This window comes from Schistocerca nitens, chromosome 12, assembly GCF_023898315.1.
Source record: "Schistocerca nitens isolate TAMUIC-IGC-003100 chromosome 12, iqSchNite1.1, whole genome shotgun sequence".
Lineage (NCBI taxonomy): Eukaryota > Metazoa > Arthropoda > Insecta > Orthoptera > Acrididae > Schistocerca > Schistocerca nitens.
Window position 1 is genome coordinate 32,511,823 of NC_064625.1, and position 18,015 is coordinate 32,529,837.

The following is an 18,015-nucleotide window of genomic DNA, read 5'->3' on the forward strand; positions in this document are numbered from 1 at the left end:
TGTAGACTGGCAATGGCAAGGAAAGCGTTTCTGAAGAAGAGAAGTTTGTTAACATCGAGTAATGATTTAAGTGGCAGGAAGTCGTTTCTGAAAGTATTGTATGGAGTGTAGCCATGTATGGAAGTGAAACATGGATGATAAATAGTTTAGAGAAGAAGAGAATAGAAGCTTTCGAAATGTGGTGCTACAGAAGAATGCTGAAGATTACATGGGTAGATCACATAACTAATGAGGAGGTACTGAATAGAATTGGAGAGAAGAGGAGTTTGTGGTACAACTTGACTAGAAGAAGGGATCGGTTGGTAGGACATGTTCTGAGGCATCAAGCGATCACCAATTTAGTATTGGAGGGCAGTGTGGAGGGTAAAAATCGTAGAGGGAGACCAAGACATGAATACACTAAGCAGATTCAGAAGGATGTAGGCTGCAGTAGGTACTGGGAGATGAAGAAGCTTGCACAGGATAGAGTAGCATGGAGAGCTGCATCAACCCAGTCTCAGGACTGAAGACCACAACAACAACAACAACGTGCTACTACGAACCTTATCACAGTGATTCAACATCTCCTGTGGTGCAGTGGAAGATATTGTTAATGGCACATTGAAATTTTGTGAAGTTTGTGCTCGCTGGATGCACAAGAACATGGCAGACAATCACAAGGCCCAGCGAATGATGACAAGCTCGGAACACTTAACACATTATGACGCAGAAGGGCAAAACTTCCTGGAAGGAATAATCATTGGTGATGAGTCGTGGACGCTCTATTACATGCTTGAAACCAAGCAGTCCTCTGTAGAGAGGAAACATGCTGTTTCCCCAATACGAAAAAAATTCAAAGTAACTTAATCTGGTAGTGACAGTGTTTTGAGATATACATGGTATGCCTTTGGTGGAAACTCTGCTGAACGTGGGACTACTGTGAATGCTGTAGCCTACGTTAAAACTTTGGTTAGGTTGTGTTGTGCCTTTCGTGATGAACACCAGAGCATTAATGCTGATAGTGTCAAACTTCTTCATGACAATGCTTGCCCCCATATTGCTCCTGTTCAGGAGATAATTGCCAAATTTGTGTGGGAGGTGTTCCAGCATCCACCATACAGTCTGGACTTTGTGCCACTGGTCTTTCTACAGTTTGGTCCCATGAGAAATTCCTGGCTGGTCAGTGCTTTGTGACTGATGAGGAAGTGAAATCTGCAGTCCACAGATGGTTATGCTACAACCAACATAGACTTCTATGAGCATGCTGAAACTGCTACCACAATAAGAGACTATGTAGAAAAGTAGGCAAAAGATGTAAGTTCAGGTGTGATTCTTTTTGTTTTGTTACCTATTTAACTTTTTGGTAATAAAACTACTGTGCATTATTTTCCGATCTTCCATCAGACTTTCTCCACAAATTCAAGCACATACATTGCACACAAATTACAGAGAAGTAAATAGATATTGTGGATCATGTTTGTGCCAAGCACGAGGAGTGCTGAGGAAGGAAATAAAAGTAGGGGGAGGGGAGGGGTGGGGAAGCAAAATAGTTTATTTTTCAGAAGGGAGGCTTGACAGACAACATTTTAGAAGCCTTGAAATAGCTAATGAAGATGTACAAAATTGAACTGGGGAAAAAATAAATTTATGGCACAGTTTGACAAAAACGAGATTGGTAGACAGGATGCATCTCAAGCCATCCCAGCTTCTTTACTCTCTTGATAATCTTCATCAGAATTTCACAGGCAGTTGAGGAGTTACACTCACCTCCCTTCATTCGACATCCACCTGATTTCCAGGTGTGTCAGCATATCCTTCTTGGAATTGATGAAGTACTCAGCCTCTTCTATGGTGTAGCGCATCCAGCCAAGATGCAGCTCGCGCAGGTGTGGGCAGTTGTCTGCGAGGGTGCGCAGCCGAATATGGCCACTTCTGTCCCTCGCGCTGTACAGTTGCAGCACCTGCAGGTGGGGCAGCTGAGCCACTGCATCCACAAACCTCGAGTCGAAGGTTTGCCACGCGTCGACAGTTCTCAGCACGCGTATTTTATTGCACCTCTTGAAAAGTTTCTTTGCTACGTGCTTCCGAGGAATGTGGAAACAATTAAATGTCAGTTGCAATGCAGATAAAGCAGTACAAAATGTCACATTTGATAAATCCCTTCCAATGAACACCATAATCAGTGCATGTAATTAATTGGCAAAAATTTAATTATTTTACTACATAATTTTGAGTTTCATTACGACTGTTATAATATTAAAAAGGAAAACACTTCCTGATAGTCTGCAAATTTATATTTATGTGGTAATGAACCAGCTTTTGGCTCCTCAGACCATCTTCAGGTGACAACTCAATGTGGCAAACACAGATAAACATGATTCCAAATGAAATTTTCACTCTGCAGCGGAGTGTGCGCTGATATGAGACTTCCTGGCAGATTAAAACTGTGTGCCGGACCGAGACTCAAACTCGGGACCTTTGCTTTTTGCGGGCAAGTGCTCTACCAACTGAGCTACCCAAGCACAACTCACAACCCCTCCCCACAGCTCTAATTCCGCAAGTACCTCGTCCCGAGTTCGAGTCTCGGTCCAGCACACAGTTTTAAGCTGCCAGGAAGTTTCATATTAGCGCACACTCCACTGCAGAGTGAAAATTTCATTCTGGAAACATCCCCCAAGCTGTGGCTAAGCCATGTCTCTCCAGGAGTGATAGTTCTACAAGGTATGCAGGAGAGCTTTTGCGAAGTTTGGAAGGTAGGAGACGAGGTACTGGCGGAATTAGAGTTGTGAGGAGGGGTTGTGAGTCGTGCTTGGGTAGCTCATTTGGTAGAGCACTTGCCCATGAAAGGCAAAAGTCCCGAGTTCGAGTCTGGGTGCGTCACACAGTTTTAATCTGCCAGAAAGTTTCACAGATAAACATGTCTGATTACACAGATATTATTTATACAGAAAACACAAAAATGAGACAGTATTCACATATGAAAACATTACAATAATTACATTACCTAAAAATAGGGGGTAAACAGAGTTTTTATATGGAGACATATTTAACAAATGATGAAAAATAAGATGAATTTACAGTAAATTGTGAAAAATAAGATGACTTTGCAATCTGAATCAGTATTTGTGGTGAAAACTTAATTTTCCCCTTTGTTAAATTACACAAACACAGTGGAGACTTCCTGATCCCAGTTACACAGATTCACAATTATCTGGATTGTCAAGCACAAGCAAATATCTTTGTAGTCTAGTCCGTGTATGTACAGAAACATTGTGCTGCATTTCCCACCAGCACCCTGTGCAATCTCTGCTCTGTGTGTTTCATTATTGTTGAGTTAAGACAGTTGCCTACTGCTGCGCCATGTCAAATAGGCATTATTGCACAAAGAAAAAATAAACATTATTGATCATTACAAAAAAGTAGAAACTGGTTATGAGTTAGCCCATAAGCATGGTATAGGTACTTCTGTGATAAGAGAACTTTTGGAAGAAGCTTTGTATTGTTGGTTATCACGTCGGGTGATGACATTGTTGAAAACATATTGCATGCAGAAGCACAAAAAGATAAAACAGAAGAAACTGTAAGTGCTAAAAATGATGCAGACCATCTCATGTGGATGCATTTCAAGCCCTGCAAATACCTTTCAAATGCCAGAATGCATTGCCCCAGGCTGTGGCTAAGCCATGTCTCCGCAATATCCTTTCTTTCAGGAGTGCTAGTTCTGCAAGGTTCGCAGGAGAGCTTCTGTAAAGTTTGGAAGGTAGGAGGCGAGGTACTGGCAGAAGTAAAGCTGTGAGGACGGGGCGTGAGTTGTGCTTGGGTAGCTCAGTTGATAGAGCACTTGCCCGCGAAAGGCAATAGGTCCCTAGTTCGAGTCTCGGTCCGGCACACAGTTTTAATCTGCCAGGAAGTTTCACCTTTCAAATGGATTGGAAAAGAGACAGAGTGTGATAGCAAATATTTTTTAAAAGATTAAACTCCAAAGACTGTCCTATGTGACTTTTGTTAGGCATTTCATGATTAAGATTGCAGTATTTCAGTAAATTTACAAAAATACACATATACATATGAAGATATCTCTATCTCTTAATAAACATTGATTTGTGTTGATTTTAATAAGGTTAATTTAGTTTTATAGTTTTGAATAAACACCTATCATTATTTTTGAATGATTCCGTGATGTTTTCAGCTGCCATTCTCCTTATTTCATGTATGATGTACAATTTTGGCCTTAGGCGATTTTCACGATTTTATGGATGATTCTTTAGTAGTATATTATGCCGTGTATGTCTTTGCTTCCATGACTGCATGTAATGTTCAAAAAATAACCTAGAGAGGTTTTTAACTATTTTATCTTTGCAACAACTGGTTGAAAGTACTGTGCTCCTAAAACAGTGAAAAAGCTCTCAGATTTATTTTACAAGCATTACACGCATTCATAGGAGCAAGGATATACATGGCATAATATACCACTAAAGAATCATCCATAAAATGTTTGAAAATAGCCTAAGACTGAAATTGTATTACCATACATGAAATAAAGAGAATGGCAGCTAAGGACATCAGAATATTATTCGAAAACTCATCACAGCTGCAGACTCTATCGCACAGAAAATTACTCATCATTATGTACTAACCTTAGAAAGATAAACATCTGACAACACACCCAAAAGATAACCATGTGCAGGTGACATAGATTATCTTTCTAGACTTAATAATACAAAAATTTCTTTTCTTCATGTATCTGATTATGCAGATTTTCGATTATATGAAAGACCTACAAGAACAAGTAGCCCCATTAATTGAGTCTCCACTGCACTAGACTCAAAGGGTAAGTTCACCTTATTTCTTATCATTTGTTAAATGTATCTCCACATAAAACTTTGTTTATCCCTTTTTTAGTTAATATAATTACTGTAATGTTTTCCTATGCAAATGCTTTATCATTTTTGCATCTTCTGTACAAATGATATCTGTGTAAATCACACATCATGTTTATCTGTGTTTACCACATTCAGTTGTCATCTGAATATTGCCTGAAAAGCTGAAAGCTGGTTCATGTCCAAATAAATATAATTTTACACAACATTAAGAAGTGTTTTCCTTTTTAATATTATTATCATGTACTGCCAAGCACTGATGGAAAATGTAGCTAATGTTACAATTGTTAAATCTTATTAGTTCTGTATGTATAGTAGGGAGTTCATTACTGAACAAACAATTACAAAATTGAAATAGTTAACTGAGTTGTCAAGTTTTTTTTCATTTTTAACAATGTAAGAAAATACAGATTGCTACTCACCATAAAGAAGACACATCAAGTTGTAGACTGGCACAATTCAAAGACACTCACAGACAGATTTTGGACACAGCCAACTCCAGCATCTCGGGTCGGAAGCTATCTGTGAGTGTCTTTTAATTGTGCCTGTCTGCAACTTGAAGTGTCTTCTTTACGATAAGTAGCACTCTGTCTTTTCCTATATTATTGATATTCCTACCTTGATGTCATTGGGCTACTGAGAGTGATAGGGGAGAGATACATGGAGAAGAAAAGGAAGGTGTATGTTGTGTTCATTGATCTTGAGAAGGCTTTTGACTGTGTCAGATGTGACAAAGTGATGGAAATCCTAGGGAAACATGGAGCTGACTGGAGGGATAGACGGCTAATAATAAATTTATATTTGAACCAGAGAGCGAGAGTAAGAATAGGTGTGATGAGTGAAGAAATTGAATTGGAAAGAGTTGTAAGACAAGGTTGTTGTTTATCACCAACACTGTTCAATATCTATGTGGAGGAAATTATTAATGAAAGTTTTGATGGAAGGAGAGGAGTTTGTATAGGGGGTCGGAGAGAGTAGTGCACAAGATTTGAGAAGACATGGTTGTGATGGCAGAGAGTGCAAGAGAGATGGAACAAATGTTAGATGATCTAAACAAAAAATTAGAAAAATATCGAATGAAGATTAACAAGAAATGTCAAAAGAATGATTCAAGAGGAAACAGAAATTACTTTGCGGATTACTAAACAAAGATCTGAGGAAAAGACTTGCCAAATGTTACATCTGGAGCGTTGCACTGTATGGTGTGGAGACCTGAAAATTGAGGAAGGTAGGTGAAAGAATATTGGAGGTGCTAGAGATGTGGATATGGAGAAGAATAGAAAAAGTGAAATGGGAGGACCGAGTAAGGAATGAAGAAGTATTAAGTAGAGTTGGAGACAAAAGAAACATGCCGAAAGTCATCAGAAAAAGAAAACGGAACTGGATTGGACATTGTTTGAGGAGGGACTGTTTACTGAAGGAAGGAATAGAAGGGATGGTGGAGGTAAAAAGGGAAGAGGAAAAAGAAGATATCAAATGTTGGACAATACCAAAGGAGACAAATATTCAGATATGAAAAGACTGGCTATGGACAGACAAAAGTGGAAGAGGCTTAACCCATGACAAGACCTGCCCTAAGGCACAATAACATACTACTACTATTACTTCTACTACTACTACTACCACCTGGAGTTTCCATTGTTTGATTTTTTCATTTTTATTTATTTACTTATCCTTCTCATTCTTGTTTTAGGAACTTAGGACTTGTTCCATTACTTATAACTAACTTAATTTAACATGCAGTAATTTTTTTTAACACAAGTGATAACTTATATCTAAGTGGACTTCAGTGATTTTGTAACGTTTTTACAATTGCAACTTTCGGCATGTACTTTTACATGAAACAGAGAATGAGGAAAGAAAGTGAAGGGATGGGTGGGAATTCATGACTTCAAGCCACACAGGATAGTGTGGTAATACAATAGCAGAAGTCAAAAATTTGTGCTGGATCGGGAATCAAACCAGGATTTATCATGTCTCATGAGCAGTTGCCTCAAACGCTTAGGCCATATGGACATGATCGCTTACCGTCCCAAGTTTGCTACTTATTGCACACTGCAATGCTGTGTCTCTCGTCGGATAATGCCCTACTCGCAAATTATTAACTCCTGTAGGAGTTCAGGCAATATTATAGCATGCACACTGAAACGAACACCAAGGAGCTGTCATGCTCTTACAGAAATTTATATATTTGTATATACTTTCTTACATTTAATAAGGATCAATGGTTCCGATTTAGTGTTACTTTTAGGTATAGACATTAGGGGTATTAGATGTTATATAGGGGTCAGATGGGATAGCGCACTGTTGGTTATTTTCAAAACTCTACTATTCCATTTGAACAATAACATATTGAAAAAAAAATTTTAATAGGATAGATTGCTACTAACCACAGAGCAGGAGGCAGGCTTACTTGAAAGTAGACTAAGCTGTCGGACAAAGTTCTTCAGATATATTGGGTGTTCCAGAAGGAATTGTCCATATTCAGGGATATGACAGGAGCATCATTTGAACCAAAAAACTTCACATGGACATATGCCCTATTCAGATTGGTTTTTGAGGTAGAACACATTTAATGTACATTTCTCTTTGGACTAGTGGTGTGCACATATGTGCCTTACCCAGCCAACCTCTTTGGTGTCTTATTCTACCCCTACCTTGTTGCTTTCAACTTCTTTGCTTGAGATGCCATTAAACCAGCCCACAGAATAAGCAGTTATATATGTTTTGTTGTGGGTGGAGTTGTGCAAGGGAATGAGAGTGTATCAGAGAGAAGATCAGTTATCTGTGTTTGCACACGCACTGGTTAAAATGCCACACACATACACTAATGAAGAATATGCAGATATTGTGTTTGTTTATGGCTTCTGTGACGATAGAGCTCTGGCTACTGTCAAAGAATACCATTAGCACTTTCTGACACGTCAAATTCCCGATCTCGGAGTGCGTAGCACAATTTTCAACACTTTATATGAACCAGCTAGTCTTTCATGTTCCCATTTTCTTCTGAACATGTAGTTCAACAACCTGTCCAGAAACAGCTACACATTGTTGAAATGTTGCGGCATAGTCCTCCTACTAGCACATGGCAACTTTCTGCAAGTATCAATGTCCAACAAACACAAATACGGCAAAAATTACACGTGTGTTGAAAATCTGTGTTTTTGTAAAATACATATTCAATGGTTACTAATTGTTATACATGTGTACGTGTCACAGTGCCATAACCCAGTCTTCAGTCATAAAATTATTAGTTTTTTGTTAAAGTATGGAAAAATACCACAGAAGTGATGTAGGGTGTCATGTTAACAGCCACAGATCAGTAGCCACCTGTTTGGCAATATGTGGATAACAGTAGCAGACTTGCCAGTGGATTGCAAAGTGAGGATAGTTGAGCTAAGTGATAAAGGGCACTGTGTAGACGTAACCGTGTAGCAAGTGGGGCAGTGTCACCACACCAGAGCGAGTCTCTTGTTACAGCAACATGACTACATGCCAGGTTCTAGTGAAACAAATGGGCCCTGTAGGCATATACACTGAGGTGATAAAAGTCACAGGATAGCGATATGCAAATATGCAGATGGGGATAATATTACGTACACATAGTTGAAGCTAGATGCATTGGACAATCTGTTTTGGAAATCTTCAGGGAATTCAATATTCCAAGATCCACAGTGTCAACAGTGTGGCAAGAAATTCATAATTCAGGCATTACCTCTCACTATGGACAACAGAGGGGCCAACAGCCTCGACTTAAAGACCAAAAGCAGCGGCATTTGTGTAGAGTTGTCAGTGCTAACAGATAACTGCATGAAATAACAGCAGAAATCAATGTGGGACAAATGACAAATGTATCTGTTAGCAAAACCTGGCATTAATTGGCTACGGCAGCAGACAACCGATGCAAGTGTCTTTGCTAACAGTACGACATCACCTGCAGTGCCTCTCCTGGGCTTGTGACTATATAGGTTGGACCCTAGACAACTGGAAAACCGTGGCCTGGTCAGATGAGTTGCGTTTCAGTTGAAAGAGCTGACGGTAGGGTTCAAGTGTTACACACACACCGTGAAGCGATGGACCCAAGTTGTCAACAAGATACTGTGCAAGCTGATTGTGCCTCCATAATGGTGTGAGCTGTGTTTACATGGAGTTTAAGTCCTCTGGTCGAAATAAACCAATTATTGACTCGAAATGGTTATGTTCAGCTACTTGGAGACTGTTTGTAGCCATTCGTGGACTTCATGTTCCCAAACAATGATGGAATTGTGTGGATGACAATGTGCCACATCAACAGGCCACAAGTATTCGAAATTGTGAATTGCGTTTTATTCATCTCATGACGTACATTTGCAATCCGCGTCCAGGAGACATGTAAAAAATCTATAAAACCATTACAATGATTTTTACATTAATAAATAATAGCACTATAATAAATAAACACATTATAAGGATATTTCTTGGAATGTGAAACACATTGTATCCAGCTCAAATTTCCAGTTTGTCCCACAAGAATTCATCCACTGAATAATAACACTTCAGTGTCAGTACCTCATATAGCTTTGTTTTAAGTGAACCTAAATTCATCTGCATCAACTAGTTCCCTTCTAATTTAGTACAAATTTTCATTCCCATGTATTGAGGTCCCTGAGCATACAATCTGAGGCAGTGGGTGGGGAGCATAAAATTTTCTTTGTTTCTAGTATCAAGTGAATGGACAAAATGGTTTTCCTCAAATAATTCATGTCTGATGTACAAAAATTTAATAATCTCATATATGTATAAGGATGGCAGAGTTAATATTTTATGCTTTCTAAATCATGGTTGACATGGTGCAGTGCACATATTTAGTATCTGCAATATGTTTGTCATGTTACCCCAAAAAACAATACCATATCTAATAATGGATGTGAAGTAGCTTGTATACGCTGCTTTTCATGTGTCCATGTCAGTTGCAGTTGATAATACTTGCATTGCAAGTGCAAAGCTGCTCAGTTTGTTCATCAGGTATTCAATGTGTGGCTGCCAGCTCAAATCTTTATACATTTAAACCTAAGAATTTGACTGAGTCATCTTCTTCTAGACCTTGGTTGTTGTGTACAATCTTAGTCTGCTCACATTTTGACTGCTTGGTTTTGAACTGCATCACATGAGTCTTATATATGTTTAGATTCAACCCATTTAGCTGAAACCAAGTTTCTAAGGTACTGAGGGTACTGATCACAGATTTGGGCTTTTTTTCTGAATCCTGATCTTCAACTAAGATAGAAGTATCATCTGCAAACAGAACTGATGCGGAGCTGATATTTAATGGTAAGTCATTAACATAAAAGAGAAATAGGACTGGGCCTAATATGGAGCCTTGTGGAACACCCTGAGATATTTTTTTTCCAGTCAAAAAATAATATGCGCCATCTGAAGAAATGCTAACTCTTTGCTTTCTGTTGGATAAGTGGGATTTAAGCCACTGTAGGGCACTGCTGCTAATGTCATTCTTTTCAAGTTTGTAAACAAGCAATGTATGGTTTACAGAATCAAACACCTTTGTGAGGTCGCAGAAAATTCCTGCCACCTTATTCCTCTTGTCCAATAATGTACTTATTTTCTCAATGAAACTGTTTACTGCATCTATGGTGTTTTTCTCCTGCTGAAAACCAAACTGATTGTTTAGAATAACAGAATATTTTGCAATGAAGTTTTGGATTTGTGCAACAGCAAGTTTTTCAAATATTTTAGATAGGACTGGGAGAATCGAGATAGGACAATAATTTCCCATGATCTCTCTTGGTCCCTTCTTGAAGAGTGGCTTCACTTCAGCATATTTCAGTACCTCTGGGAAAGAGCCCTCTTCAAAACACTGATTTATTATATGAGCTAGTGGGTTTGCAATTCTATTGTGAACTACTTCAATAACTTTGGTGGGTATTCCATTTTTTGTTTCCACTTTTTGTTTCTTAATGTTAGAACAGCATTTTCTTCTCACTAAATGTTAGCAAGTTTTCTTTGCTGAAGTTCCTGCTCATACAGGTTCTCATTTGTGAAATGTTCCTATCTGTCTGTGGCAACTCAATGAACAATGCACAATGATCTGCATTACCTAGATCAAAGAACATTCTGGACAGTTTGAGCAAATGATTTGACCACCCAGATCACCCAGTATGAATTCTATTGAACATTCACAGAATATAATTGAGAGGTCAGTTTGTGCATAAAATGCTGCACCAGCAACACTTCTGCAATTACAGATCACTATAGAGGCAGTGTGGCCCAATATTTTGGCAGGGCCTTCAAACAACTTGTCGAATCCGTGCAGGTCGAGTTGCTGCACTGTGTCGGGCAAGAGGAGGTCTCACACAATATTAGGGAGCATCCCGTGACTTTTGTCACCTCAGTGTAAAGAAGTCTCGATTTTAATGCAGGGATCACCTGTCATTGCCAGAAGTCAGCAATAGCACCACAACACCATGGTGAGACTGGGTAGAGAGATGACTGGGTTCTGCCAGCTGCAGCCACACGTTCGAGACCAGGCCGGATCTGCTGTCTGCACCTAGTTCTTCACGGGACTCAGTGTCGCTGTCCTGCCAACCTGCCGTCTGTGCCCACCGTCACTGACATTGACGTCCTAGAGGGACTTGACGCCACAGCACCAGCCACCGACTGACTCCTGTCCGAGGGCAATAGGATGTGCCTCACGCACAGGGGACTCCGCACGCCATCACAACACCCACTTGCAGAGCTGAGAGGCCATCTCCCACACAGATACCTTCACAGCACGACACAACACACCACTGACATTGATGGCCGTGGCCTACAAAGGCTGCCGGCTTCGGCAGCACGAGGTGCCACTTCAGTAGCACCGGCCAGCAGCCACAACCCATTCGTAAACCCCTGCTGGGTCAACAAGCAGTTCTTTATAACTGTTAACACTTTTTCTGCTGCATAGGCACCCTCTGCACTGCATGCTGAGGGCAGCTTTTGTTATGCCTACACTGCTCGCAAAATGCTGGTGCCTGTTCTGACAGATGGTGCTCCGGCCAATATGAAACACTTATCATCCTATTTTTCAAAGGTGAAAACATTTTATTTTTCCACATCTTACAGTATGATATCTACATTCAATGAAGAACTGAATTTATTTTCATTGCCCATCATACTGAGCTGCATCAATTAAGTAAAACACTGATTAAATTTTAAAGAGTTTGCAGATGTAAAAACGTATCGGATAAACTTTGTGTACAAGTGATTAAAGTTTGTAGGTCGGCTGGAATGAAATATAAGTAAGATGTTGAAATTTTATTTAAAATTGAGAACAGAACGATATCTCATTTTGTTCTCGAAGTTATCATGTTTTATATCCGACAGACTCCCAAATGCGACATGCCCATTTACGAGGGCGGTTCAGAAAGTACCTCCGATTGGTCACAGTGCGGGTTGTGGGGGGAGTAGCGACGCCATCTGTGCGTTCACGCACTCAACAGGTCAGTCGGCATCAAGCCGTGGTCGAGTGAACGTCGTACCTGCGCTAGTTTAGTTTTTGTGGCAGTTTGAAATGTGTGCTGCAATAGAAAACCCCGCCAGATGTGAAGTGCGTGCTGTCATAAGGTTTTTTACAGCCAAAGGATATTCTGCAGCAGCTATTCATCATGAGCTTTGTGCCGTGTACGGACCAAGAGTTATGAGTGAAGGAGTTGTCCGTGAATGGGTACGTTTATTTAAAAGTGGACGAGAAAACGTTCATGATGAAGAGAGGAGTGGTAGACCATCATTGGTGACTGACGAACTCGTTCAGACAGTTGATGCAAAAGTTCGTGAAAATCGACGTTTCTCAATGTCGGAGTTGTCTACTGGTTTTCCACAGATTTCTAAGACTCTCTTGTACGAGATAGTGACAGCAAGATTGGGTTACCGTAAGTTCTGTGCACGATGGGTGCCCAAAATTCTTACCGACCACCACAAAACTCAAAGAATGGCCTCTGCATTAGACTTTCTGTCACGTTATGAGGACGAAGGAGAACCATTGTTAAACAGAATCGTGACCGGTGACGAAACCTGGATTAAGTACGTGAACCCTGAGACAAAAGAACAATCAAAGATGTGGGCACATTCAAATTCGCCTACCAAACCAAGAAAAGCCTCGCAAGATTTTTCTGCCAGAAAACTGATGGCAACGGTGTTTTGGGATGCCAAAGGGGTGTTGCTGGTTGAATTCATGGAACGTGGTATGACCATTAATCAAGATGTGTACTGTGAAACAATAAAAAAGTTACGACGGGCTATACAGAACAAACACCGTGGTATGCTGACTTCCGGTATCGTTTTTTTGCACGATAACGCCCGTCCTCACTCTGCTCGCAGAACAATGGCCCTTCTTGAGTCCTTCAAGTGGGACGTTATCAACCATCCACCTTACAGCACAGACCTGGCGCCAAGTGATTATCACCTCTTCATGCATTTGAAGAAATGGCTCGGGTCACAGCGGTTTGATGACGACGAAGAGCTCAAAGATGCGGTCACAGGCTGGCTCCAGGCACAAGCGGGTGATTTTTATGCAGAAGGAATTTCAAAGCTTGTGAAGAGATACGATAAGTGCCTCAATCGCTATGGAGACTATGTAGAAAAATAGTGCAAAGATGTAGTTGTAAGATGTATATATTAAAATATTTTTATTTAACTTGGTGTATTTTTTTAAATCAACTGGAGGTTACTTTCTGAACGGCCCTCGTACATTCCTGCACATTGTGAATCACGTGCTCATAACAATCATCATATCTTGTAAACAATTCAAGATATCGAAACGAGGTTTTTTGCCTATGATAGCACACAATGCTGCATTATAAATACTCAAAACTTTTTCATTCACCAAAATATGAAAGTAACTCGTCACCAGCAGTGATAGGTTGGTGACTCCATATGTATACAGATGCCCATAGCACTGGAGGAAAATCCAAGCAGCACACGTATAGACACTTGCAGCACCTGGGGAATGGCATAACAGGACATCTATACATGCTCACAGCAGCAAAAGGGTTTAACAGTCTTTGGCCACAGACCCTCTTGTCTCTGTCATCACTGGCTGACTCTTCAGCATGTAGTCCAACAATATATCGAATTATACAGAAAATAAATAACACTGTACAGTCAATGTGTTTTATCACATAAACTATTCGGAATAGGGCATATGTCCATACGAAGTTTTTTGCTTGATATGATGATTCTTGTCATATGCTTGAATACTGACCATTCCTCCCAGGACACCAAGAAAAAAAAATACACACACACATTTATACACACATAGTTAACACACACATGCCCACTGTCATCTCTAGTAAGGAGAGGGATCAACTTTTTGAAATCGTCAATACAGTGATGTAGGTTAAGGTCACAAGTATGACACACCCTGCTGCTTTTCACTGTCGTGGATCTCGTGGCGAGTAATCGACAAAAAAAATTTCGGAATTTTGTGTGATGCTCTACAGCTTTAAAATAGGGATGTATTTAATAGAGTAGTTTCGCAGATTAAGGTACAGGCCTCGTATGCAAGAGGTTGTGGGTTTAAAGCCTGTCAGGTGCTTTCAAATTGTTCATTTTTAATCTTTATCAAAATGACTTTAGCCACTATTTTTATTTAATTAATTGGGCTACATGTAATTTTTCTTTATTTCTATTCCGCAGTCATGTCAGTTTTATAAACTTGTTGCTGCCCTCATTTTTTCTTCCTATCATTCTTTTTCCACTTGGAATCTTTCCACGTGTGATTTTAATTAATTTTCTGTATTAACTTCAATTCAACTTCTTCTGTTTTATCATCCCATATGTTTGTCCATGTTACTGCATTCATTATTTCTGTTCCACATTTTGCTTGAATTTCGTTTTATTTATATTCTCTTGTTTCATTTAACAACTGTGTTGCTTTGTCAATAGAGAAATCAGAATTAATGATTTAAATGTTTGTAAGACACTAATCATCTAAAAAAATGTACATCTTGTGATGAAAATTACATTTTTGACACCAATTCATGGTCAACGTAAATAGATTATTTTGTCTTTTGTTTTTTAAATAACATATCCACAATTTTAAATGTTACACATCATTATGATAGATAAATAAAAATAATTAAAATCACATACACAAAGATTCCAAGTCAAAAGGAATGAGAGAAAGAAAAAAATGAGAGCAATTGTAGAAGTTAATACACTGGTTAAAATGATGTGACAAAGGACTAGAAATAAAAAAATACATTTAATGCAATTAATCAAATAAGAGTAATGACCAAAGTCATTTTTCTAGAGATTTAAATTTCAAAGCACCTACCGAGATTCGAGGCTAAGATCTCTTGCATGTGGGGCCTGAACTTGAACCATTACACTGCACGGTCAGTCAGTTCAACTCTCTTTTATTAAAGCTGTCGAGTGTTGTCATGCTTAATTCCGAAATTTTTTTCAGCACTTACTCACAAATGATGGCCAACCATGTGAATGGCAGGGGGCATATGACAATTGACACTTTGATCTACATCACTGTATAGATGATTTCAAAGATTTCATCCCACAGCTTGGGACTTCTCCTTATAACTCCTCAGGCCCAACAGTGATGGGCAGCGAAATCAGTTGAGATGTATAGTAGGGATACAGGAGAAAGTGTGGGGTAAGGAAGGAGAGTGATAGCAGGGTAAGGCTGGCGGGAAATACCTGTGAGAGTGTGAGGGACGTGGTAGGGCCAGGATGGAGGATTGGTAGATGTGGCATCAAGAGGTTTTGTTTGGGATGGGTGGGGGCCAGGGCGGGGGGGGGGGGGGGGTGACAGAGAAAAATGGACTGTATGTGTGTGCTGGAAGGATAGTAGGCTACAGTTAGAACAGCAAAGGGGACTCAAGCATGTGGCAACAGGAACTAGCAATGGTGTTGGAGGAAAGAATCCAGATGGGACATGCTGTGAAGTGGTCATCAAAGTAAAGCACACAATGTTGGGCAGCACACTTGGCAACTGTCTCTCAGCAAAAGCTTGGTGGTAGCCCTTCATGTGTGCAGACAGCTGTCAGTGGTCGTGTCCACGCAAAATGCCACACAGTGGTTACAGCTGAGGTGGTCCTGTCTTTCACAGGATAGGAAATTTTTGTGACAGGACTGGAGTAGGTGGTAGTGGGAGGCTGTATGGGACCGGTCTAGAATCTGTGTCTTTTACACAGATGTGAGTTGTGTGGATAGGGCTCAGGAGAAGGAGTGGAAAAGGGGTGCAATTGATAATTCATAGGTGTGGGGCAGAGGGGGGCGGGGGGGGGGGGGGGGGGAGGAGGGGGTAGAATGAAGACCCACCCATAGTGAGGGAGGATCACTTAGCAGTTTTCCAAACCAAAGAATTTCAACAACCTATGCACCTTGTCAAAACGTGAAAACATTCAGTAGTATATACATGAACTGAATTTAAAAAAACATAAAAGTGCTCAATAGAAACTTCCAGTCACAATGGAAGCAACATTAATACAAGCCCTACGTCTACTACGTCAGCTAGTTCAAAGAGTAACACAAATGTCTACAGTGGACGAGTGAGCCACTGAACGAAGGCTCCAACCCTGTTACCTTGTACAGCAGGGTAACACAGAAGCAGTGACACAAGTTTATACGTTGAAGTCACTTTTACACCTAGAGGTCACAGTCAACTCCAAAAGAGAACCCAAAGGCTCAACTCAATCCCATATTTGTTAGGGTTAGAATCACGGAGCCAGGCATTGCAACCTTAAATCAAATTGTGTCAAATGTGGTAAACACCATGCGACCACGTGACGCACCAGAAAGTGCGAAGTAAAGCTGGAGTCTTACAAATGCAAAGACGAACACGTTGCCAATTACAAAGCGTGCTCAGTCCGCCTCATGATACACTGATGAGAAAAAAAAAAACTCCAACATAAATGAAAGTTGGTAGGCACGTTTCTACATCAGACACGAAAGATGATGTCTCTCTGAATTTCCCGGCAGTCACATAAGAGCAGCACCACAACAAGGATGCAAATCAGGTTTGCTTTAAATACACATTGTAATGGTCATGAGCGTTAGTTACCTTTGAGATTGAACATGGTGATTATATGTCAGTCAAGAATGCCTTTAAAGTGACAAAGATGCCATTATCAACACCTCACTGAGTTTGAATGAGGCCATGTATAGGGCTACCAGAAACTGAAAATTCCTTCTGTGATATTGCACAAACACTTGGAATGACTGTAGTCACTGTACATGATTGGTGGCAGCAGTGGTGACAGGAATGTCAGGAATGTACGGCCACAAGAAGACTGGGCACTACTGAGAGGGAAGACCACGGCTCTGGCACATCGTTCTGCATCTGCAGCAGTTGGCACTGCAAGACACAAAAAACTATTAGAAATTGGTTATTTCGAGGACAGCTCCGAGCCATACACCCTGTAGCGTGCATTCCACTGACTACAAACCACTGCCATTTTCGACTTCAGTGGTGTCAAGAAAGAGCTCATTGGAGGGCAGGGTGGAGGTGTATTGCATTTTCTGAAGAAAGCCAGTTCTGCCTTGTTGCCAGTGATGGCCATGTATTGGTTAGGAGGAGGCCAGTTCAGGGCCTGCAACCGACCTGTCTGTGTGTTAGACATACTGGTCCTACACCTCGAGCTGTGGTTTGGGATGCAATTTTATATCAGCAGGTGCACTCTCAAGCTAATTATAAACAAAGAAAAGACAGTAGCACTGAATTTCTATAATGTAAAAGGAAGACACCACCCAAACATAGAAATAGAACTTAGGGACAGAGTTCTTGAAAGTGTTGACAGCACTAAATTTCTGGGACTCTGGCTCCAGAACAACACAAAATGGGCAGTACATATTGAATATTTGCAAAGAAAACTAAGCAAAACCTGTTACATGATACGGATCTTAAAAACTTGTTGCAGCAAAGCCAGCCTGTTAAATGTATACTACTCCTATGTGCATTCTGTAATTAAATATGGCATAATCTTCTGGGGCAATACAACAACAAATATTAAACTTTTCAGGATGCAAAAGAGAATACTAAGAATTATTGAAGGGGTAAACAATACGAAATCGTGCAGACCGATATCCAAAAAACTGTCAGTTCTTCCTCTTCCTTGCATTTTTATCTATGAAACATCAGTTTTCATCAAACAACATATCGATAGAC

At 40.2% G+C, this 18,015-nt stretch overlaps 1 protein-coding gene across 1 annotated transcript in view; it reads right to left on the reverse strand.

Moving 5' to 3' along the window:
• Positions 1-18,015, reverse strand: part of LOC126215332 (uncharacterized) — a 94,450-nt gene that overhangs the window by 66,896 nt on the left and 9,539 nt on the right. Inside the window, exon 2 of the mRNA XM_049942015.1 lies at positions 1,747-2,060. Coding sequence (XP_049797972.1) covers positions 1,747-2,060 — 314 coding nt within the window. The remainder of the gene's footprint in view (positions 1-1,746; positions 2,061-18,015) is intronic.